The sequence below is a fragment of the Vanellus vanellus genome (assembly GCF_965231255.1).
Source record: "Vanellus vanellus genome assembly, chromosome: 4".
NCBI lineage: Eukaryota > Metazoa > Chordata > Aves > Charadriiformes > Charadriidae > Vanellus > Vanellus vanellus.
Window position 1 is genome coordinate 70,364,038 of NC_138909.1, and position 25,777 is coordinate 70,389,814.

Here is a 25,777-nt window from a genome sequence, read left to right on the forward strand (position 1 = left end):
GGTAGTGGCGTACACAACGAACAAAAACTGTTGGCACTGTGTCAGAAAGTCATCATTTTTCATTTCACTATATTTTCTTTTAGAGCACAGCATTCTACAGTCTTTCCTTCTATATTACTGACATACAGCAACACATATGTAATAGCCAACTTTATCTTCTCTACAATTGGAATAATACACAAAAACAATGGAAACAAAATTAGTGTAAGAAGCAGGGAAAACTTGCAAAAATGTGACATGCATGCCTCTTTGTTCAGTAAGTTACTGGGTGATGCTTTGACACTAGCAGATGAACACAAACCAACAATTCTTACGATTTAACTTTGGGCTGCTAGCTTCAGTGCTCCAACGTAAGAGTTTCAAAATATTTAGATGAAACCTTTCCTCTGCATCCAATGAATGAGTTTTCCATCAGGTCCATATGCTTTTTCTCTCCCTTTCAAGAGCATTAGTATTTTATTTTCTTGGAATAGAACCAGCAATAAGCAGCACGGACCATATTATTTTCACGACATTAATATGAAGAAGTTAGACTGAATCCTTATTAGAGTGTTTCAGTAGGTTCTTTTCTGTCTAAAAGAAGCCATGAAACAGATGTTTGTAAAAGACAGGTATCATCATCTAGTTAGGACTGAATGGCAGGATGAATATTGTATCAAGAATACTGACTGGTAAGACTACAAACCTACTAAGGTAGAACTCTTGTTACCAGTTCTAAGGAGCTGAAAGAGAGCACATGTAAACTTTGTAAGGATTGCAGTTGGTAAAATCTCCTTATAATTCTACAGTATATTAAAACCGGGCCATTTATATTGAACACATTTAGGAAAAAAAACCCTGAAAAATCCCCTTCAGCTTAATTTATCAGATCAGGCCAAGGCAAAACAGACACAAAGCTACAGAAGTAGGTGTCAGCTTTTGACTTGTTCATTTAATTTCTGCCAAATGTACTTGGATAAGTCTTCAAGTCTGACTCGCACATTTGAAGAAATTAGACAAGCAGTATTTGCACAGGCAAGCAGAGATGTCCATATGGATTTGTTTCTATCACACCACAATCTTTTCCACAGTTAAATTTGTGAATCTTTGAGTTTGAATACTTATGGAAGGCCTGGACTTGCTTCAGAGAAGCCCAGCGAATTCTGTCCTGCCAGAGACCACCCGGTCAGTGAGGGGGATTCCAGGAGAGCACAAAAAAATCCTGCTTCCAGTCTGAGCCGCAGTATTCATTGACAGGACTTTTAGCCACAGAGAGTTCAGCTCAAAAAGCTAGACCAGAGCTTTTAAAATAAGCTCTTATGGTCCATGAGATGTTTAGGAGACTTCATTTTCTTGTTAAAGACTTCTAACTATATTATTAGACAGAAAACAAAAAAACCCACCAAAACAAAACAAGGTCACCCAACAACACCTCCTCAAACAACTGCATACACCTACACACATCTAAAGCTACTATATACACATACATGCCTAAGCAAACACACTTACAAAATAAGACTCTCCATTTGAAGTACAGATACAGTTTTATCACAATAAGTAAATGAATTTGGGTTTGTAAGTCAGACTACTTTGATGTCATGTTGAATTCAAACCACAAGAGTATTTATTTTTGTTGACAGCTACATCTCTTTACGAACAACTGTTTTTCCAAGTTTGTAAGAATTACATTCCCTTCAAAAACATCTTTTGCTTGCAATAACTTCAGAGACTGAACATGTACTAAGTAAAATGTTCTGTTATTTCAACAGTGAAGTTGCTGCCTTTATGTCATACCAAGTGTAACACATCCTGCTGCTCTCACTGTGCTTATTACTGTAAAAGTTCTTCTGTCTTAAAGAAAAATGTATAAAGTTTTCACAAAATCTCTAAACCCAACAAATTCCAAACCCATTCTATTTCTTCTATAAAATAGTGTATATGAAGAAAAATACTGAAGTATGATAGCTTCAATTACTTTAATTTTGGATAATGTACATAATTAATTTTGAGTAGTGGAGGCAACATGGTAATGTACAAGACATACACGGGTAAGAGGTTATAGTAGAGACGAAAACCAGCAAGAAATTGTATAATTTCAAATTCAGTTTTTTCTTAGATGTCCAAGTACTTACGTTAATTCCTTGTGCTTGCCATTAAAAGGTAGTAGTTACATAAATACCTGTATACTAATTTTCCCATAACTGCTTATATGTAGGAGGTGAGATTTATGGGTCTGAATTACCTCCAAGTGAGGGAGAGAGATGCACCTAAATTTCCCAATTTTAAATTGCTGAGTTATTTCACAGAGGTGTAGTTAAAGGCACTTGCTCTTTTACTGGTGTAAGTCTTGATTTGGTTCATACGCTTTGATAACCATTAGAAGAGCATCTTTCTGAAACAAGCAGGTATTCTCAGTTTCTGATTCCCACTGAGACTGCACACTGAGCTTCTCAGCTCAGGAGGTACAGGCCATGCCCAGAAGCAGACAAGTATCTGGGAAATTAATACCAAACTTCAGATGTTTCTGAAGCTGAGTGGTTTTGAGAATTTGGGACTGAAGTCCCAATTAGATCAGCACAGGCAGCAATTAAGCAGCTTTTATGGATTCAGTCCTATTTACAATATTTAGAGCAGGTTTACACAAATGGGATAATAAATGGAAGAGAAAGCAGTAGTTACTGTCAAAAGGTTAAAGATACAGTACAGTAATGCCTTACAAGCAGCACATTAATAGAAAAGTTTGCATGACAATCAGCTGCTCATGCAATATTATGGCACCTCAATTTTTTTCAGGCATTTTACAGTTTCAAATACTTAGCAAGTTTGTAAAACTGAAGACTAAAAAACAGCCTTAACCAATGCACTACTTGTGCTAGCTCATTATAAAAAAAACTTCCAGCCAAATAAGCACTGTAATTCTGAGTTCTGAATTTGTTAAGACTTCTCTTTAGAAAATTAAAACTTAAAGAACTGCAAAGCAGCTTACCTGTCTGTCCTTCCTTACCAGACAATATAATCATAGCCTGTTAGTTGAGCTCCATTTTCACAAGAGTAAAATTTCATTCTGTTTTAAATAAACATTGCTACCACATCGAAGGTATAAAAGAAGCAAGCCTTTTATGCACCCCTAGTTAGCAGAAGGATCCAATAAAAATTAGACCTGTATTACAGACTAAAAGAATATTCATTGTGAACATTTGAATATTAAAATATAGTTTTACCTCTCCTGACATATCAGGCGCCATAGGAATGACTGGCCACAAAGAAGAGTAGATTCCAAAAAACACTACCCAAAGTGCTATGCTGCCCCAAATAGCTATATGGCTGAACTGTTAAAACAAACAGAAAAAAGAAAACAGAACAATCATCACACATGCATTACTTAAAAAAAAAAAAAAAAAACTTTGCTACTTAGTATTTACAATGTAATTCCCATATATTGGATGAAATTTCTGTGCCTTGTAGTAATTTAACTTTGCTACTTCAGTTAGTTATTTCTTAAAGAAAGATAGTACTTTCAGCAGCAATATTACTACATTTTAAGCCCATTTAAGTTAAATTACAATCAGTTCAGAATAAATAGATTTTTCTAGTTTAAAGACTACTTTAAGCCATATTCCAGCATCCTCCATTTCAATATTAAGCATTATTTTTTTCCTGTGTGCATATTCTCTTTCCACACAGTAACCACAGTTTAATTTGATACTGTGGGGAGGGCTGACAAATTGTAAGGGCGTAATAAATAAGAAAACAACACAATTATTGATCCATCATATTTTACAGAACATTTGAGAATATGGTAAAGACATTTGCTTACCAAAGTCCAATATGAGGTCTCTAATCCAGCCTTCAAACACACAGTTAGAACCACAAACTTAAAGACAGAGAGAGAGAGTTCTTATTTAATATGGGAATCTTACTTAATATACAGAATTTATTAGTCTCGTTAAAATTTCAGGAGAACAGAAGAAAAAGTTTAATGGTTTTCATACTTCATGTTTACTTGCACAAATGAAATAAGGGAAAGGATAATCAGGCTCTTAAATTTAAATATAAATTCTGTAATAATACTCAACAAAGTACTGTGTGAGTCAATGCACCTAGCCATGTAATATGATCCAAACCAAAGACTGTAATGCAGAAGGCAATCATTTCTGTGGACCTGCAGAAGCTATGGAAGAGCCCATCCACTTTAAGTGAATCTGTTCCCCCCAAAAATCTAGGACTCTCAGCAGCCCCAAAGAGAAACTCTTTTAGACCACAGCTAGCTGAAGTTTTCCTCTTTTTCATTTTTGGTAAGTGTGTGTGCTTAGATCTGAAGTTTAAGTGCCCCTTTGAAATGACCATAGTAAAATGTCACTAGAAGGTTTAACGATACACCCCAGTAATAAGCTAGTACACTAAGAATTATTAGCTTCCATTAATAATCTCCACTCATTTGATTTGGAAAACCCTTATTTTGTATTAGAAGTCTTAAACATTTCCCTTGCCTCACTCCTAGAACTCTGCAAGTCTGGCTCTTACTGAGTCATTAGCTCCTTTATCAATGGTATTTTGGTTACACAGAAAGGGTTGTGAAAAGTGTAGTCCACTTCAGTAGAGATGGCTGACCCCCTTGTTATGGAGAGGATGACTACTCCTTTCTACGTGAAGACAGATTTAGAAGATCTAGATGCTGGTCTGAAAGCTTGCAATTGATCAAGCTTATGCTAGTCTAAATTAAAAAAAAAAAAGAAAAAGTTTTGTTTACTTCATTAGTACTTTGTTAGTAATTGAATTACCTTTGCCAAACGCTGAAAAGCCAAAGAGTTAAATTCTGGCAGCCTAAGACCTATGTTCTGCATACAAAATAACACATTGAATGAGTCTGTTACGTCATTTTCATTCTTCCCTCTTATATTCACTCTTTTCTTATCTTTAGTCTTTTTACGGAGCAGTCTCTGAAAACATCATGTTATTGTCCTGTAGGACATACTCCATTTTAGTTTAGAGATGAGCAGTAGTAGAAAGTTTATAATCCCACAGCAAGGACTAGTTGATTCAGGAAAACTGTTTATCTCCTTGTTTGTGTGAATTTCAAAAGAAGTTTTCTGTTTAGCAAAGAAATAGTTACTACATTTCGTAACTCACATGTGAGCATGTATCACAAGTTCTGCTTTATGTGCAATCTGAAGAACATGAGGCTGAAAAAGAGAGTCACAAAGACATAGCTCCAACTATAGTTTAACAGCTATAGTTTACACTCTAGTTTGTTGGCCAGGTTCACAGCAATGATGTGAGTCAGTTTGTCTGTGGTTGAAATTCAAGGAGCCTCAGAAAGTCAGAAGAAATTCACTTCAATCAGAAGTGGAAAATAACTGGTTAAATATATTTGACAAGACTTTCACTATGTCTGGTGCACAGAAGGATACAAATCCTGCCAGAAAGCTTTTGCCCTAGCTATAAGTTTATGCTTTTAATTCTGGAATCTCCTATTTCAACTGCTGCTGCATTATTAAGGACAAAAAAATCACAGCGCCACAATTCCATTATCTAAAACATGTGTGAAATCAAATTAGAAGAAAATTAAGGACCATGATGACTGTTATAATTTACTTATTCTATCCAGTTCTGGTGCTATGTTTGGATGAGTGAAAAAAAATGAATTATGACAAAAAAAAATACTTCTCATCTGGAACACTTGCTTGCTACTTTTGAATCAGTCGTAAGAAAACATCATTCTTTAGGATCAGATCAAAAATTCTCATTACACAGACAAAATGTATCCACAAAACAGACATTGTAGATTCTCTATAAAAGGAGACATGGACTGTGAATATACACCCTCCTTGCATCTTAAATGATTCCCCTAACAAAGTTAAAAACTACACGCAGTGGTTTACTTAAGTATTTAGGTTTTATTGCTCCCTCCTCCCCTTGATCCAAACTAACAATAGCTCACTGAATCTTACCCAGAGAACAAGAAATCAAACTGGTATTCTGTATAAAGCACTGAACTTTTATTTTAAAAGACCCCTCAAGAATGTTCGCACAAATGTTTTCATGGCACTCTACTCCTATTTGAAATTTATGTTCTAAGAAATAATTCCATGACATGATATGAATCAGTGCACATTCCTGACTTTCTTTGTGGATCCAAAGAAACTGTATTAATTTCTGCATCCCTTTACTATTAGTTTTTGCATAAGTAATTAATGTAGACTTCCTAAAAACAGATTAAAAGCAGTGGGAAGAATGAGAAGTACCTTAGCCTTATAATTTTGATATTTCAAGACAATGACCGACAACTGTCAGTGCACATGACTTCACAAGCACAGATTTTTTTTTTTTTTTTAAATCTTCAAAAAAATCCTCCCCAATCCCCAATTTTGAGAGTCTCAAATCTTCACGTGTGCTCCAGACCTCCTTGAATTCCTGCACAAGACCAGGAACACGTCAATTGCAACTCCCACCCCTCCCCAGATTTTCAATCTGAAGGAAAGCAGAGAATCTGCAAAACAAATGAAAAAGCAGGTTGTCTGGACTTATAACGGTGAAATAATGTTTTCTTGGGAAATTCTTGGCCATTCTGCAGGTTAGTAGCAAGCAATTAGCCTCTCAAGATGGTGAAGTTTCAGATCTCCTAGTTGAAAACCAGTTGCAGAAGGTGACAGACCAATTGCATTGACACCTGTTTTATCATTTATGGATATAACTTGACAAACAGTAATGAGTAGCTCCAGGTTACGATATTGAAAGCATCAGACATTAACTAACTTATGAAGGGGGTGGAAAATGTTGCTGCAAATCTGAAAATGCAAGCTTCAATGTTTGCAAGTCATCTGACATTACAGATGATACTCAGATGTTCTGCAGAACTGTAAGATTTCAAGACTTATCCATCAACTGATGGGCGATAATCTAAAAGCACTTTTCTAACATTCATTTCCATGGGACCTAGTGTAATCCAGTAAACTCTTAGTACAGCACGCAACTTGTTTTCTCCTGGTGCCAAGCTTGGCTTCCTTTTTGGAAGGAAGTGCAGAGAAGACAGACGGGGTAGGATAAAGTTCTGAGATCCTTTCAGGAATGAATTTCACTGTGACTGCAGCAGTATGTTGAATAATTAGGTTTAACACATGTATAGCACTAACTCACTTTACAAAATGATGGCCGATAGAAAGTATACTTTTAAAGCAATCAAAGAATAGGAGATGCTATGAGAAAACTTGACTCGTGTATATATATAACATACATACAACTAATAAAATAAGCTTCGGTCGAACTGAGCAAGGTTGCAACTTCTAAGTACAGTAAACAATGAAACATTTGTAGATAGGGTGAAAACCCAGTGCAGAATACCTCTCCCCAAGAAGAACCTGTTTCACTTCGAACAACAGGGCTTTCTAGTGGATACTCTTACGAAGTATTTATGACTATTGGGGAAAGCTGTGACATTCAGATGAATGACTGACTTCTAAACGCTGCTTGGTGTTATGAGATCAGAATACAAATAGGCCTGTGTCAGTTGAACTACTTCTGTCAGGATTGAGCTATGACAATGATTGTGACCTTACATCTTAATTTTATTAAGACTTGCACGGAAAACACCCAGGATATTCCATCCATCCCTAATGGAGATCAGTTCATCATATGATAGATTGCATGATCATATGCAGCCATGGCTGACAAAAGAGGCTGTGCTTGCCTTTTGGACCAGGGACAGGTGTAGAGCAACTACACTTTTAAGAGAATGCATGAACAAACAACTTTTCAACGTGCCTGAAAGAATAATTTTAAAGTCCATGTACGGACTATAAGACGACACATTTTATTTTAACTGCCAAAGCAGTAGGAAATACACAGAATGGGCTGTGGTTACTCAGCCCTTTATGCTCTTTAACCTTTCTGGTTAGCAGACCAGAAAACACATTTCGAAATGTTCTCTCATACACAGGAGATGTTGACAGTAGTTATACTCTCAAAGGACTACAACGTATTCTGGAATACTTTCCTTTTATTTCAGTTATGATGTTTCCCTATTCCCTAAGGAAATTGATTTTGATGTGAATTTGTATTTGTATTACAGCCCCCTTATTTTGATGGAAGAATTAATTTCTTTTTGTATCTGCCAACAACAGGAAATTGAAAAATTAATTGAAATCTTGATGTTGAAGAGCAGGAGAGTAAGCACAAGTCTAATTTTGCTTCTCAGAGAGATCTTGGAAAACCCTCAACTATTGGGTAACATTGATGAAGTTCAACAAGGCCAAGTGCTGGGTTCTGCTCCTGGGTCAGGGCAATTCCAAGCACAAATACAGGCAGGGTGGAGAATAGATTGAGAGCAGCCTTAAGGAGAAGGACCTGGGGGTGTTGGTGGATGAGAAGCTCAACATAAGCCGGCAATGTGCAATCATAGCCGAGAAGGCCAACAGTGTCCTTGGCTGCATCAGAAGTGTAGCCAGCAGGTCAAAGGAGGTGATTCTGACCCTCTACTCCACTCTTGTGAGATCCCACCTGGAGTACTGCGTCCAGCTTTGGAGTCCTCAACACAAGAAGGACATGGACCTGTTGGAGCAGGTCCAGAGGAGGGCCACAAAGATGATCAAAGGGCTGGAGAACCTCTCTTATGAGGACAGGCTGAGAGAGTTGGGGTTGTTCAATCTGGGGGAAGACAAGGTTCTGGGGAGATGTTATTGCAGCCTTCCAGTACCTAAAAAGGGCCTACAGGAAAGATGGGGAGGGACTCTTTATCAGGGTGTGTAGCCACAAGATAAGGTGTGATGGTTTTAAACTGAAAGAAGGTAGATTTAGATTAGATATCAGGAAGAAATTCTTGACTGAAGGTGGCGAGACACTGGCACAGGTTGCCCAGAGAAGTTGTGGATGGCTCCACCCCTGGAAGTGCTCAAGGCCAGGTTGGATGGTCTACCTGGTCTAGTGGAAGGTATCCCTGCCCATGGCAGGGGGGTTGGAACTAGATGATCTTGAAGGTCCCTTCCAACCCAAACCATTCTATGATTCTGTAATTGATACCTAACAAGTAAGAAACAGATATTTAGTTTCATTAATTTATTCTAGAAGGTAAAAGACTAAAAGAAGAAAAAAACCAAAACAGTAGTGATTAATAGCTATGAGAGTAACAGAAGATTACTGTTAAGTGTGGGTCAGGTGTAATTCTGACAGTTTGGTTGTCTCCAAAGAGATGTTCCACAAACCTTGCTTCCATGTGGCTCTATCCCTGTTTCAAGGCCACATGATAAATTAAGAGAGGGAGAACAGAACTGTATCTTCACAAGTCCACAAACCAGCTCCATATCCAATAACCTGGGATCTCTCCAATGCAGAAACTTACCTTAAATTAATATGCATGCTAATTAGGGAATTACAGTTCCCATTATTTTAAAAACAGACAGTTTCCAGTAAAGAACAGATGTATCTTCTGCATCTTTTATTAAACTGCTTTGTTTTAAAAACCAGAATTAGAATGCAAAATGCACTTCAAAGCTTATCAAGGAGTCATTCAAGTGCCATTGCTTAAGCACTACAATGAATCAAGCATTCTATGTAGAGCATTATAAATACTAATAAACCCACATCTTTTAAGAGTTAAAGACAGAGCCAACATAAATCATCAGCTGACAGAGCACCAGATAGCTGCAGCAAAACTTACCGTGTATACAGTGTTCCCCAGGAGCAGGTAATCTGAAGTTTTACCATTGCCGAATACGGTACCTGGAGATGGAAATAGAGATAAAACATTTAAACATCCACAATAGCAATATATATATATGTATATAAAAATCTTATTTTTGGTACAAAAGAGATGGTAGCACTTCCTACAGCATACTAACAGCAGATTTCACCTTGAATTGTATTGAACAGTAGAGATTTATGATTTTCGTAATTTTTACTCCTTTAAATCTTTCTGTGACTTCAGGAATTACCCCAGAAACAGAAGCTTTTTGTAACAACATATAACAATATGAACAATATTGTATTCAGTAATAATTCAATTACAGTGGCTTTTCAGTTCAGAGATACAGTACCTTACCGTCAGAAAACTCTGAAATATAATAGCTATAGTATACATTGATTGTAACATAAGTAAACAGAAAGCTTAGAAATTCAGATTTTCACTGATTCTGGGTATTTTTGGTATAGAAACTTATCTTTGCTCTTATCCACATTTCTGAGGGTCAGTTTAAGTAAAAATACAAAATATACTCAATTTTAATTCTTCAGAAGCTTTTTATTCATAAATTTTCAAAATTTACCTGACTCAAATCTGTGGACTCATATAAATATATATCCATTTTGCACACACACAGAGTATTTATGCAAAGATTCAGTGCCCTGAAGAGATGTGTTTGCATAAAAATCACATCTACTGTGGTTCTTAAGTTGAGAATTCTGAAACTTATTTTATGACTATTGCTAGAGCACAGGCCATTCTGATCCCAATTCTTTGAAAGTTCTTGGCAGACATGGGACAACACACTAGAACTATCTAGGACTATCTAGAGGGAATTCCTCATTCTCAGTTAGAAGTATTGAGCTTGCTAAATCTGTGCGTTCAGTTTAGGAACGCTTTTAGCACTCCAGATTGTTCATATACTGCAACTAAACCATAACGCTTACTCTGCTGTAGAGGCTCTAATCACTGGGATATTCCTTCTTACTGTCATCATATAAAGAGATATCAAAATACTGTGCACGTAGTAAGGAAGGATAAAAGTACAAGACAAAAAAAAAGAAAAATAAGTCCCCCAAATGCTGAGAGATGATAGGAAAGGATGTTTTTAAAAAGCTGTGTTGTGGGAAAGAGAAGAATAAAGGTATTTGGGTTTTTTTTGGTGGGGAGGTAGGGACGGGTTTAAAACTCCTCTGATTGAGCTGGCCAGAGGAAGGCGACAGGCTGATAAAAATGGTCTGTAGTTGAAAACTTTTTCCACTATCCTCAGCTAGCATATGGTATATTAAGTGCTGCTAATTAAGTATGTTTTCATATTTGTGTTGAGCGTTTTTCACCTTTACACATGCTTGAAATGAAATTAATTTTAGTTGCAGATGAAGAGTGCTCCTTTCTTTTCAGGGCCTGTGAGGCCAATTTATCACAGAAAAAAAGATCTATTTATTGACACTCTGGAAGAGACAACAGGTGAAAGTTCACACAAAAAACTAGAACAACAATGCTTGCAAATAATCCTTCTTAACTTAGCCCTCTCCCACTCCAACATGAGGAGCTCACAGTGGCTGCCTCCTTAGCTCTAGTGATACTGGTTGCATTTCTGGCACTTCCCCGATTTAAATTTCTCCCTGGACAGATTAGCACACCACAATGGACTACAAGAGCTCTGGAATCCTGAAAACAAAGCTGAGACCATGACTCATTTTAAAGGTTATGCAGAAGAGGGAGCTGTTAGTGGGTTTACTTGTACATATAAGTTTGCCTTCTGCCATTTTGAGGCGCGGCTGAGGGAACTGGGGCTGTTTGGTCTGGAGAAAAGGAGGCTGAGGGGAGACCTTATTGCTCCCTACAACTGCCTGAAAGGAGGATGTAGCAAGTTGGGGGTGTCGCTCTCTTCTGTCAAGGCACAAGTGACAGGACAAGAGGAAGCGGCCTCAAGTTGCACCAGGGGAGATTTAGATTGGATATTAGGAAGTATTTCTTCACCAAAAGTGTTGTCAAGCATTGGAACAGACTGCACTGGGAAGTGGTGGAATCACTATTCCTGGAGGTATTTAAAAGACGGGTAGATGTGGCGCTGAGGGATGCGTTTTAGTGGTGGTTTTGGCAGTGTTAGGTTAATGGTTGGACTCGATGATCTTAAAGGTCCCTTCCAACCTAGACGATTCTATGATTCTACGATTTATTGTTACGTTGACAAAGCTGCATCAAGAAGAAGCTTCTGTGAAGACTTATGTCCTTGTCACTTTTCACATCCCCATGACAGTACATGGAAGTTGTGTACTGTACAGTGGTTATGACCCATGAAGCAAATCCTGAAAAATAATTCTTACAAATCCATACCTACTCTCTGATTGTGTATTTCTTGGTAGACTCTACTACAATGCATGCAGTTTGAAATTTTCCACTTATAGACAAGTGAGACTAAAGAGGAAACAGGAGAAAATGCTCAAGTAAAAGGATGGCCGTGAGCTCTGAGAGATTTTCATGATCTTCAGGATTTGATTTTCAATGTTCTAATAAATACCTGCTCAAACATGCACTCTGCTGCTTAACAATATATACCAAGCAGTAACGAGCACAATGAGGATAAAACAGAGGAACAGGCAGGCAGCTAAGTCTGTTCCCATCAGTCAGAGTGCTGGGACTCAGCACTCTTATGCACAAAGCTGAGCTATCCCCCATTCCTCCTTTTGTGCCTCAGGATCCTCCTGCGCCACCTCTTTGCAAAGGGAAGGTGGAGGCTGTGACCTGTTCTTAGAAGTTCCTCTCTCTGGTGGATCTCTCTGGCACTCATCAGCTCCTCCCTAGGAAACTAATAGCATTATTTCCCTTTCCTCTTTACACACACAGCCATCAGAGATTTAATTAACAGCAGCTCTCATCCTGCACCTGTTTCTCCTTCATTCAGAACTCTGTGCACCAGCCGGACCCATGGCAGGTACTGGTTATACCGCCCACCATGCACACAATCCCTGTCCCATTTCTGCTCCCCTTGCTCACCTGGCCTTTCTCCAGGAATGCAAGAGGAAGGCAGAAGGCAGTTTGTTCTGACTTACCGGCAGGTCAGTTCTGGCCCTGGGGGCTGTGAGCCCAAGAGGCCTGTGCTACAGCACTCTCACAAGTGCTCGTGCAAGTGTCTCAGCTTCGCCATTCACACATGAACTCTATTCTGCATCACCACATATACTCATTAAACATTTATGCATCATTTAATGCACAAGTTTCACACTGACTGGCTACAGCTTTGAACTGGGATTTTGGTTTGGATTTGAGGTTGTTGTTTTAGAGTATGCATTGACATTTTGGGACCTCTTTCCTCTCAGGCTGTGTAAACCTCTCCAATGCAAACCGCTGCCACTGAACTCACATCCAAGTGCCTTTCAGAGAAAACAGGCTGCTACTTACTTCCCTTTACCCATCAGAAGTGACCGAGCATAAAATACTCTGCAAGAAAATTTCCCCTTAACCTTTCCAGGCACAAGCAGCTGTGACCACCTCACTATCTAGTCTCAACACTTCCAAAATGTCCATGAGAATACTTCTGTCCCCTATGCCAGGTCAGACTGCCTGGGTATATCAGGGAAACTGAAAAGACTACTAATTTTACAGAAAAGTTGCAGGGTACAGAGTTCTTTATTTTATTTTTTTTCTCCCCACAAAAATGGAAGCAAAACAAAGCCTTACCCCTATAAGAGCTCCCATACACACAGGCATTCCCACAAACGGGCAGCAGTGCTTTCAGGTTTCCTCTAATTAATACAGCTTTCCTCCCAACTGTCCCGTTTCCTTCTGCAGCTCAGGTGCACATACAACAGTTGAACTAGAAGGCAGGACTTAGCTGTCTAAGACATCACAAGCCTACTCACACAGATGTTAACTGATGGGTTAATATGTCCCTGAAGTAACAGGAGAGAAGGTATAAACACTGGCAGTAAAAGCTTACAAAAGGTAAGAGAAAATGCAAGGGACAGTCCTGACTTAGGATCTTGTAGGTATCTACCACGGTAGCATATTATATTAAAAAGCCAGCATAATTAAATAGCAATCTCTCTTTATCTTGTTTCTGTTTACTTCAAACCTATTTATATAGTTTTATGCATATGTATATAATATTACTCCTATTTTATACAGATTTTAAATAAAACATTTTAAATATACTGCATCTGCTCTAGTTCTGGAAATGGTATCCTAAAATGTAATCACACAAAACTGTTAGTATTTATAAAGCTTTCCTAAGAAAAAAAGAAAGAGTTTAGATGTTTAGTACCTTTCAACATTTATATTTTTATTTTTCATAATACTTACCATGCTGGAGGGCTTTTAGTGGAAACCAAAACAGAATGAATGAGTGGAAGAGGCCATTTAAACAATGAACCCAGAAAACCTAAGGGAAAACAGAAAATCCATGAGAACCATTTGCAATAAACTAGCCCTGTGAACTCTGACCTTTCTTTTTATCTGCATGTTAGATTCACAAAATGTGTTTCTGTCAGGCCACCACTGTGAAGTAATATAACTGACAGGCACTTTCTGCCTCTTCGCTCTTCATGGGTCATTTGTTTATTTTTATGTTTTGAAAAAAGTGTGTATTATCTCCTCCTTTTAATTTCAAATCAGAAGGGAAATTAAAATGTATACATATGGGAATATCATCAGAAAAATTAAAACTAAACCAGACAACTGGAACAAGTGCTATATTCTAAATAAGGAATTAAAAATGACTCTAACTTATAATTTACATTTTGTGCAGTAAGAAATTTGGATAGTAGAACAATCAAAACCCGAGTTTTACATATAACTACCTACATATCTCCACATACAAAAAGGACAAATAAAAGTATCTTCCTTAGACTTCCCCTTATATGCTCCATTCTTGAAGTGCTCAGCTTCATCATATTAAACTTCCTTTAACGTACTTGCTAAATAATTCAAATTTTACTTTCAAACTTGTTTTCATTTGTAAAATATGCCTTTTCAAAATAACTATATTAAGCTTAAGCATAAACAACCTACTGACACTTTCCATAGTATGTTGTATAAAGACATAAAAAGACCTACTCAAAAATATGTAATCTGTTTCCTTCAGGATAGCAATCATGTTTTTTCATTAACAACGCTTTTGACAATCATAGCCTTTATTGTAACTAACTGGTGTGTATTATGAGTGTTAAGGTGTTCAAGCAATTGAAATTGAGTTGCCTGCCTCACAACATTTTCCACAATGTCTCAAAGTCTTTTGTTAGATTGTACAACTACACTAGGTTGTATGATCCAATTTACACTCCAATACTTTGCACATTTGAACTTGTGCTACTCATTAACCTTTGTCTCTCCTTCTTGCTATGTCATTACCAGAAGTTTTTATTTGACAGAAAGCACAGGTGGGTGCAAGAAAAATTAGTTCTACTTTTCCATTTTCCTGACCAATTCTTATTGTCACATGCTAATCCTTTAACCTCTGTCATGACCTCATAACCTTTGATCCCTTTTACCATAACAAACATCTGCATCTACATTCAAGGCAGTAATGTTTCCAAATCTTTAACACCAACTATTCAACTTCTATAGCTGGGAATTTTGTAGCTGGGAAGTTTGTAGATGTTTACTCATAGCAAATGTCGTATGGGAATAGCTACAGAATTTCCAATGAAGTCAACAATACATCTGTGCAATAATAAAAAATTATATTATAGACTTATAATTTAAAAAATTCCAGCAAATGTAACTCATGACTTACATTACTGTGTTAAAACTATCACAACACAAAAGTGTCTGTATTAATGGATCGTGAAATGTCTTATGTTTGTAAAGCTTTCACCGTGACACAAGAAATGCTGTTTTCCCTAGTTTCCTTACAATTTTTAGGTCTGTTTTTGTGGATGAAGGGATGAGTTGAGGAAGAAGGAGATAAATCTCATATGCTTCAGTGAACAAAGATAGTTTAGACAAATAATTCTACATACATAGGAGTACTCCAGTTTTACAACACAAGCGGCACAGAGCTAAGTACGCTGTATCAGCTCCATGCATCTACTACAGACCACATGTAGGCATTGTTAATTCAATGACAGACTGAAAACGTCCCCAAGTTCAACATACAAAAACATCGCTTGAAATGTCCCAATTATATTTACAAAAATCAAATCAAACCACAAGGAACACTTACAAACATCACAGCATTCATGAAATTGCAAATTCAGGAAAAAGTTTTTAGTCTTTGTTAAAAAAAAAAAAAAAAAAAAGATTATTTATGGATAAATCTGTAGAAATTGAGTATATTGTATATAGTAAGATTCCTACACTGTTTTACTACTTCTTGTGCTAGTCTCTCCAAGATGAATGTCACCTGTTTTCCACCTCAAGTAGCCTCAGATTTCTTTTGATCCACCTTGACAATTCTCAACTGTATCCAAGTATTTTTTACCAAAAGTCAAAATTAAACCATAAAATTGCAACTCCAAATTGACAAAGACCAGTACCAAGTACCTCCCTCTACAAATCTAATGACAGTTCTTATTGTCCTCTGCAACACTTCTCCACAGGCTTCAGTAATCCATTTCCATATAACAGTACCAATACATACAGCTCAGCGACAGAGGGGTCTAATCACTTCTGCCTATAGAAGACAGCTTTATTACCAGCAAAGGAAAAAAAAAAACCCAAACAAAACAAAACACAAAAAAACCCCAGGGCTTCCAAACTTGCTAGAAGTGGATAAATGATTTGCACCATTCACAGATAAGTGGACAATTGGAAACAGTAGTAATAAAAATCCCCTCCTTTTCAAATTACGAGCAGCACAGAACCAAAAGGATAACTACACTGAATTCCTATTAATTTCTGCTTTAATTATATCTGATTTTTTATCTACCTTAGTATTAAAGTCCAGTGCATTTTGGGAAGTCTTGTATAACTCTGGATATTTCAGCATGTTTTCTTTTCGACAGGATCTCTCAAATATTCCAAGAGTTAGTGGAGGCATTGCTGTAAACATCTGGTAGATTGATTAAAAAAAGAAACAACAAACATATCGCAAAACATTAGAGGTGAGGACTTCCTTAAAGATTACTTAAGAAACTTTTGTGATTATGGCAGAAAATGACTGAGAACACACAAATCATCTTACCACATTGTAGAGACCTATACACCATCTTTCAAATAGAATTTGTCCAGAAAAGCCATTGACAAAAGCAAACCAGATCTGAAAAAGAGAAGAACCATATAATACTCCTGTGAGGTGTGATAAACAGATTTTTTTTTTTTTTCTCAGCTTCACAAAAAGGAGTATTCCTAGAACACATTTACAACACAGCTCAGGATGTTATGGCTTAAACCTATATGAAAAAAAAACAAAACAAAACCAAACCAAATTCTGTTCAGAACAGGTAATGGGCAATCTAGTCAAATATGCGAGCAATTCCATCTGAACATGAAAACATTTCAAGAAGGTAGCTATTGTCAGAAGGAAGTACTTGAGTGATTTAGCTCACTGCATTCGTATTGTACTTAATTCTTAATGAAATAAAAATTCTGAGAAATATCAGGGGAAAAAATATCACAGGAAACACCTGTCATCATCTTCTAATCATTAGCAAACCTCCTAGGTAACAGAATTCATATAGTAAGCTGTAGTCTGGAACTGAAAATTGTACCAATAGTCCTTTTTCATACATGAAACTCATGAGAAGACGAGGCTTTACCAGAGCACTAAATCAACTACAATTACTTAGTTAACCAGCACTAACTCAACTACAGAGTATTTTAGAAAGACAGCTGGAAATCTCTCCATTGCGTAAGTTTAATCACTTTTTCTTAAGAGCTTAAAAAATTCAAATTTAATTTGAAAGGCATGTTGACATATTTTCTTATCCTTTTCAGAACATGACTGCTTTCTTCTGTTTCTTACTTCATGCTTATATTAGTTCAATGACAAAGTGGAGAAGCAGCATCTCTGATGAATCTATTAACAAGCTATACCGAAACTATATTGCTTACAACAAACATAAGCTATAAGGTGACAGAAGTTAGGATCTACTCAATTTAAGACTCATGTTTTTCACATGAATTTTTAGACGCTGCTTTGCAGAGACTTTGCTACAGTTCACATTTCATTTTACTTTATTACGGAAGTACAAATTGCTACAATCAACATGTATGTTTATCAATATGTACCCAGGCTGACCTCCAGGTAACCACATTCTATGACCATGCTCATATTCTTTTATCATGTCGTGGAACTTTTAAACATGCTTGTGAATACTTTGAGATGGACCCCCACCCCCCCCCCGAAATTAGCAACTATTAACACTAAAAAGGCAAGTTAAAAATCCAGCTAAAATTCCTATTTGTTCAACCAATAAATTAAAAGGAAACAGATTTTTTTTCCAGGCCAGTTATCGGATTGCAAAAAAATCATGACTATTAAGAGGCTGCAATATAGAGATATAGAATACAATGAATTTTCTGAATTCTTATAATGCTGAATTCCTTTACTGTGATTGATTTAACAGTAACAAGCACTCTATTTTCTAACCTTTCAGTCTATTAACTGAAAAGACAATGGAATTACTTATGCCAGTTGAATGACATTTTTATAAGATGTTACGTATTTTGACTTTTGAAACAGGAGTTATGATTTAACTGTGATGAATTCAGAAGACAGTTATGAGCAGCAGTTTCTCAGTAGTTGAGTATGAGGGAGCGAGATGAGTGCTGATTAGTTGTTCATTACTGAACAATTAATTATGCACTCAACATCAGCAGAATTTTTGGATGCTTTACAGCTAAGCTAAATGTGTGCACCTAATCCAGAATGCCACCACCAATGTTGGATACAAGCTGTGTTCCTCAACTGGATTCTCTCTTTTTAATCTTCTCATTATATATAGGTTCCTACATTCTTTTACTCCCAACCTAGGAAGACAGGTCTTGAGACAGGAGGGAAGGACATATGTGATTGACCAGTTATTTTTTCTTGTTTGTATCAAATACTGGAGTAAATTTTACAATTCTTAATTTGAAAGGGTTTAGGGTGGTGGAAAAGGACAGTTTTAATAGAAAGTGTGTGACAGCAGTTGGGCACATGTACTTCTGAATATGTACACACTTTATATGTGTACATCTAAACACATACACATTTCTATATGTGTACATCTCATCACTGGTAATTTCAGACAGAGTTTAACAAAAGTAAGACTCTAGGAAGAATATAACACAGACCACAAGTTCACATATACTTGACCCTTCATAACCAAGGAGTATATGGAAAGAACATTAACTTTCTGTTGTGATTTATCTAACAGTCAAAATGTTATAAAACTTTAATTTAAAAAGAAAGGCGTAAATACATGTACTGAATCTATTCCACATACTCATTTCTATTAAAGTTAAGTGATGCTAAGCAACACTCGAAAATGTTTTGGAGTGACTGTTTTAAAGAAATGCAACAATTTATGATAAAATTTCAATTTACAATGGAACATCATATATGAAGTCAATTCCAAGCCTCTCAAAAATGCTACGCATAATTTTATTCCTTAAAACCCCTGATGCTTTCAGTTTTATTTTGTACAGAATTAAAGTTAAAATTTTCAAGCTATTTAAACTCTGAAAACTACGGTTTTACCATAGAATTGTAAAGAAATTCTTGACGTTATAATAGTAACTTCTGAAAACTTAGCATTTACTTTCTTCCAAAGAAAGCATTCAAGTCACAGGCGTGTCAGTTAAGGTTTCGTGTAATAAGGAACTGGAACAAATCTTGGTCAGAACTCTAAATGCAAGCCAAGAGGAAATGAAATTTGGTAGCACCCCTGGGTTCTAAAGTTCTTGTTGAATCTATCAGAAAAATGGCTGGGAAAAGAAGTCTTTTAATGTGGCTAAAAGCAATGCCCTCTGTAGTATAAACACTACTATTTAGAGGAATACCAGATATACTACTTTAAGAGACTGAGCATCTTTAATATCTAAGCAGAAACATGAATTTTCTATTGTTTACAAGATACTATTTGAACGTTCACATAAAGAACACCTATGTCCCAAAAATAATTAGCAGATCTAGAGTGGAGATGATAGCGTGGGGAAAGCAGCAAGGATAAATACTCAATACCCCAGAAAGTTACACTCTTAACCACACCTGAAAAAAACCTCTATGGAGCTTACTACAGTATTAATAATGACAGTGACAAGAAACACATAGCTTCTTGCATCACAGTGGGAAATTTATTCATGGACAAGTATGTTTAATTCCAATTACGATGTACAATGAATACAGCTGTACCTGAAAAATAAGTTTTTAGGACATGTTGTATGTGATACTAATTTAGGAGCAGATTCAGCCACTTCTCCTAGGGGGCACGTCCCACTAACAGCTCAAATCCAGCACCCCTATACAGAAGGACAAGAGATAGGTGTTCTTGAGAAGTAATTTAGGCTATGGGAGGGAGAAGTGAAAATTCACACCATTTCGTAGTTCAATTGTTACATAATTTCCATTGAAATTGAAAGATTTAGGTTCATACCCCATCTAAAATGAGATGGATCTCAATGCAGATCCCTGTATTTCTAAGTTTTCAAACCATATAATGCAAAAAAGCGGGCACAGGCACATTCGCTTTCTGCTGTCTGTGTTTTAAACTGAACTTGGTGCAGTTTGCATACATTAAGCATGCTGCGGCATACTGAACAACAGCACCTAAACTCTACAGCTCAGCAGCAGTGTGAGTATACGCAGAAAGTCTGCTCGTGTTTGGAGTTATGCACGATATGGGTCTCTGCCTGATACATCAGATGAACACCGGTGGTCATACTAAGGAAATCAGGAACAAAATGATAAGCTTCAGTTACGGACATGAGCAGCAGAAAGTGTGTAACTCAGAACGGGGACGAAAAGGGTTTTGGTGGGGGCAAAAAATTAAAAAAAAAAAAATTAGTCACCATCATCCAAAGTTTACAGAACGAAAAATGGACTATTACAGCTCTAATTACTTAATATAATTGAACTGCTTCTGTAGTATCAGTTAAATTGTTACAAATGGCCACATTTAAGAATCCGTGACTGAACTTTAAATGTGAACTCCACACATCTGTTTCTTCTGTTTGTGTCCTGGTTTTTTACTCTTTTGTTTGAATTTTCCCCTACATGAAACATGTATGACCTACAACGATCTTCAAATAATATTATTTTTAAAAAATTGTAAAAATAGTCAAATTCTATTTGACATAAAACAGCTATTTTGTGTTATTACTAGCTAGTAGAACAAAAAGTAGCAATAGAAAAATCTTGTCCCTCCGATGCTGAAGGCAGATTTGTGTAATGTCACAAAACGAGCAGTTTTAACAAATGAGTACATGCAGTAATGGTGGTTATAAAACCAAAACCAATCCACAAAAGAGTTCTCAATCACTAGGATCAATCTCAATCTCAACCATCATTATAAGGTAATGACAGACCCATCAAAATAAGTATGAGACTCTGCATACACTTAGCAAGTGTGGGGCTCAGTAGAAGCTGAATAACGCACATTAGCAGTCTATTAGAAATTCAAAGGTTTCACTGGCAATTTAGAATGATATTTCAGAACATAACCTCTAAAGTTACTGGGACTAGTCCCATACAAAAGATGAGGTCCATGCTTAAATATCTTTTGAGTCAAGGCACAGAGTAGAAAAAGTTATTACAGACCACTTCTAGTTTCTTTTGAACAGGAGTTTAAATGTCCACAAACACTAATCAGTGTGCAGGAGTACTACCATAGATCTTTACTGTTTTATGAACCAAGAAACCAACAGCACTTATTTCATATCATCCCACAAATGCCCAGCAAAAAGGCTGTATTTTAAATTAATTTTGCATTACTTGTTTGATTGGTACTGATCAATATCAATATATAGTATTTAAAAATATAATATGCATCTATTAAGTAAAGGTAGATATTTTTAGTTATTGTCAGCTAATAAAAGAAAACTTAATTAAAGCAACTTTCAGACATGCCTTTCATAGCATTATTTTCTGAACTCCAAGACAGAGGAGGTGTGGCCACAAAAGCTTCACAGACGTTTTCCTGATGTAGCATTTCTGCATATTAAGCAGCAGCTTACAAATACTCATTGAGCTCTCTGCTCCCACGCCTGATCCGTACAAAAAACTGAAAAGAGAGATTCAAGACTGGCAGTTGTCCTTTCTAGAGACATTCAATGATGAATTTCTGCCCATTCACTCACAGTATTGACATGAGCTATTAACATCGGTGAAAGTTTTCTGAGCTGACAAACGTTGGGTATGCAGGAATTCAAGCAGAAGTCATCTTGTCTTCCAGAGAAGGTGTATATGGCAAAACACTTGTACACACGATATATAAAGGGTCATAACCCATATAAAAACGATCTCTTTGACCTTCCATCTGCTCAGGAGGCAGAGGCTACCTCTTCTAGTCTTTTGTATTTTTAGACTATATCTGTTCCTTGCATTTAACTTGCTTTCACAAAGAATACAAATGGTGGGATAATTATATCTGATTTAAGTTGTAAATTTGCCATGTGTCTGCAGGTGACGACGACAGAAAATTAGGAAAAATAAGGTAGTATGTTCTAAAGCCAAACTTTGTATGCTCTCCATAAACACAGAGTATACAATAATACTGTCTTTTCAAATACTTCAAAAGCTACTGCTAGTCAGTACTTCTGGAAGTCTGATCATTTAATCAGATATTCAGCTTTTGAAATGCAGGAACTAAAGTCTGCCATCACTTCTAAAGCAAAAAAGGATCTTTAATGGATTTGCTTTTTCTATGGCTTTCTACTTTATGTTTTTCTAAACAGGTTACAAGCTTGCTACCACTAGACTATTTATGTTAATAACACAATAACGAGGAAAAAAGGAAAACTTAAAAATGTAAAAAATATGCTAAGAAAAATACACTTTTTGGCTACAACACTTACACATAAAAAGATTTTTAAATTATTTTCAAACATTGCAACAGTGTTAAGATCACATACATAAATACCAAAATTGGAAATATTAACCTAATGTTTATATCAGGTCTAACAAAAATAAGGCATTTTCTTGCAGTAAAAACCAGACACATACTGTGCAAGTTTAAGATATTAATTTGAAAATATATTCAAAAAACTAAGAAAGCTTTAAGAATAACTGTTAACCCTATTACCATAAAAATACAGAAAACTGACCTATAAAGCTTATTCTGTGATCAAGCTTTGCAAGAAATTAATTTTTATTTCCACATTTTTAACCCAAAGTAACGTTGTGAATATAAAGTTTGAATCAATTATGAATGTAATTAATGGATATGTATTTGGTTAGAAGAAAGCACGCAGCTGTTGAAAGAAAAAAGGAACGGTAAATGAAGGGGAGCAAACATTTAAAAATCCATTTAAAAAGATGTTCAAACTTTTAAGGTTGCCATGTGGTCATGAAGGTCACGAAGCCTATAGCTATACATGCTGTCTTAACTATACTTACCAATAAACGTACATTTATTACAACACAATTATCTCATGTTACTGTATTTTTCACCTCCTTAAAATCCCAGGTGACAAAACTTGATCAGCTACTTTCAGGAAAGCATCCCTGACTATGAACTGGAGCCTAAGGAGGCATTGTTACCTCATCAACCAGTGAGAGGTATGCAATAGTGTAACTAACCTACATGTAAAAACCCTAAGTACTGTTCTGAACAGCAACAGCCCAGCCATGCAGCTCCACAGTGACCTGAAAAAGGGCTTCAGATTGCAAACCAGACAGTTGCTGACACCAGTTCAAAGAGCTTAAGCACATACACCTCTTGGCATATTTAAGGCTACTTGTAACTGCATTCTTTAAATACTGTAATGATGTTATAGACACAGAATTTTAATAAGCTAGCAGTTTTATACAACACAAAATTCAGTATTAATATTTAGTATGTAAGACAATTGGGTCTTTTAAAATAAAAAAATCCCTCTAATATTAATTGGTTTATTAAAAAGCAAGATTCAGTACTAGTAAGTGTTTATTGACAGTTTAAATGCTTCTTTAAAATCTTATATAATAATCAAAAGCTCAAAATAACATTTTTACTTTCCAGAAGTAACATTAGCTGTACTGTAAAATTACCTCGATAATATAAAGGACTATATTCTTGTAGAAACAATACAAGATGCATTTAGCTACTCTGTTATAATTCCAGGCTCCGTGAACCAACAACAAGTTCTTCAAATACTTGAACTGCAAAAACCAAACAAACATACAATCAGAACATGCACACACCAATATTAATCTGATATTAAACCACTATATATAGTATTTTACAGTGTAATATTTACCTGAGCAATTGAGTAGTCTGAAGAATTAGCAGCCTGTAGACCTTCATTCCCACTAATACCAACACCAACATGTGCTGTTTGTATCATACTAACATCATTTGCTCCATCACCAATTGCTAGAGTTACTACCTTTACTTGTTTTTTAACCATTTCTACAACTTCAGATTTTTGAAGTGGCGATACCCTACGGGGTAACAGAAAGAGAAAGGTTTAATACAGGACTTTCAAATGAATGGACTTTCAAAACATACTGTGAAAAGGTAATAAAACCAGGCCAGCTAGCATTCTGATCAGTGACACGATGTTCTTACTGCCCTTCAGGCTGTATGCTAAAACCACATTTCTAGCAAAATTCATAGAAACGTTCAATTTGTTGAAGAAAGATCTTAACAGGACTGGAGACAATGTAGATCAAACAGCAATGAGCCATTAAAACACAGCAATGGAAGAAACACCAGAACATTGCTGCTGCCAGTATTAACTTACAATTACAGATTTGGGCATATTCTGTTGTTATGCTTTCTATTTTCCTCTCTGTTTAAATATGTATTTTATATACAAACAACAAGATATTTAAGACACAAATGTCAGTGCAAACAGGAACAAAGTGGACTACCACATTCTTAACATAGCCTACAACGGCTAAATGAGAGGAAGCAACTGCATCCTGGGCTGCATCAAAAGCAGCGTGGCCAGCAGGTCGAGGGAGGTGATCCTGCCCCTCTACTCTGCTCTGCTGAGACCCAACCTGGAGTACTGCATCCAGCTCTGAAGGTGACTACAGGTGACTTTGCAGGGTGGCTACAAAGAAGATGTAGACTCCCTTTTCACAAGGAGTCATAGGGAAAAGATGAGGGGCAAAGGGTACAAGTTACTCTTGGGGAGATCCCGACTGGACACAAGAGGAAAATTTTTCACAGTGAGAAAAATCAGCCATTGGAATAAGCCCCCCAATATTGGACACTTAAAATTAGGCTGGACAGAGTGCTGGGCCATCTTGTCTAGACTGTGCTTTTCCCAAGAAAGGTTGGACCAGATGACCCTTGAGGTCCCTTCCAACCTCTTATTCTATGATTCCATGATAAGTGACAAGGGCAAAAATAGAAACAGCCATTGAGAAATTTTGATGAATATGTCCTTTAGAAATGCAAATTTCATCAAACCAACACTAGTTTCCTATGGAAGGAAAGCACTTTCCCACTAAAATGAAGACTATTTAAGTTTTTAGCTATCCAAGGTTGATAGTGATTAATCTAAAATGTAGCTTAAAACTGTAGGAGAAACCCAAGGTTTTCTAGACATGTTTTTTTTTTTTTACATCCTGAAACACGTATTTATTCATATAATATTAATGAAGAATTAAGTTTTGTCTAAAATAGTAAATTACACTATCAATCATAATTCTTACTAGTCAAAACTTACACAGCATTTCTCTTACGCAAGAACCGAGACTACTTAAGAGCTGAAAGAGGATCCCAAACTATTCCTGGTGGAGGAGGAGAACTTACCAAGAATACTAGGGACATCTGTTTTAAAACATCAAATTTTAAAATAGAAATTATTAAAAAAATATTTGACATTATCATGTCTTCCTGCATATTATTTTATAGCCAGATATGCAACTTCTGAAATTAAAGTACACTATCTCTTCTATAAATTCCTTAATATCACAGCTGAAGCATATTTGTTAAATTATTTGTTTCAACTACAAGCCCCCTTGTCTTTTGTAGAATGATATCTTATGTATGCTTGAGGCACACTCATCATAATGACGTAACTTCACTCTCCACCACCCTTTGAATG

At 36.3% G+C, this 25,777-nt stretch overlaps 1 protein-coding gene across 1 annotated transcript in view; it reads right to left on the reverse strand.

Annotated features, from left to right (window-relative positions):
* Window positions 1–25,777, reverse strand: part of ATP8A1 (ATPase phospholipid transporting 8A1) — a gene marked incomplete at both ends in the record, with an annotated part of 39,334 nt that overhangs the window by 865 nt on the left and 12,692 nt on the right. The window contains 7 exons of the mRNA XM_082483101.1: window positions 5,110–5,162; window positions 9,632–9,693; window positions 13,958–14,036; window positions 16,524–16,646; window positions 16,779–16,853; window positions 23,766–23,876; window positions 23,975–24,158. Of these exons, the coding sequence (XP_082339227.1) occupies window positions 5,110–5,162; window positions 9,632–9,693; window positions 13,958–14,036; window positions 16,524–16,646; window positions 16,779–16,853; window positions 23,766–23,876; window positions 23,975–24,158 (687 nt within the window). The remainder of the gene's footprint in view (window positions 1–5,109; window positions 5,163–9,631; window positions 9,694–13,957; window positions 14,037–16,523; window positions 16,647–16,778; window positions 16,854–23,765; window positions 23,877–23,974; window positions 24,159–25,777) is intronic.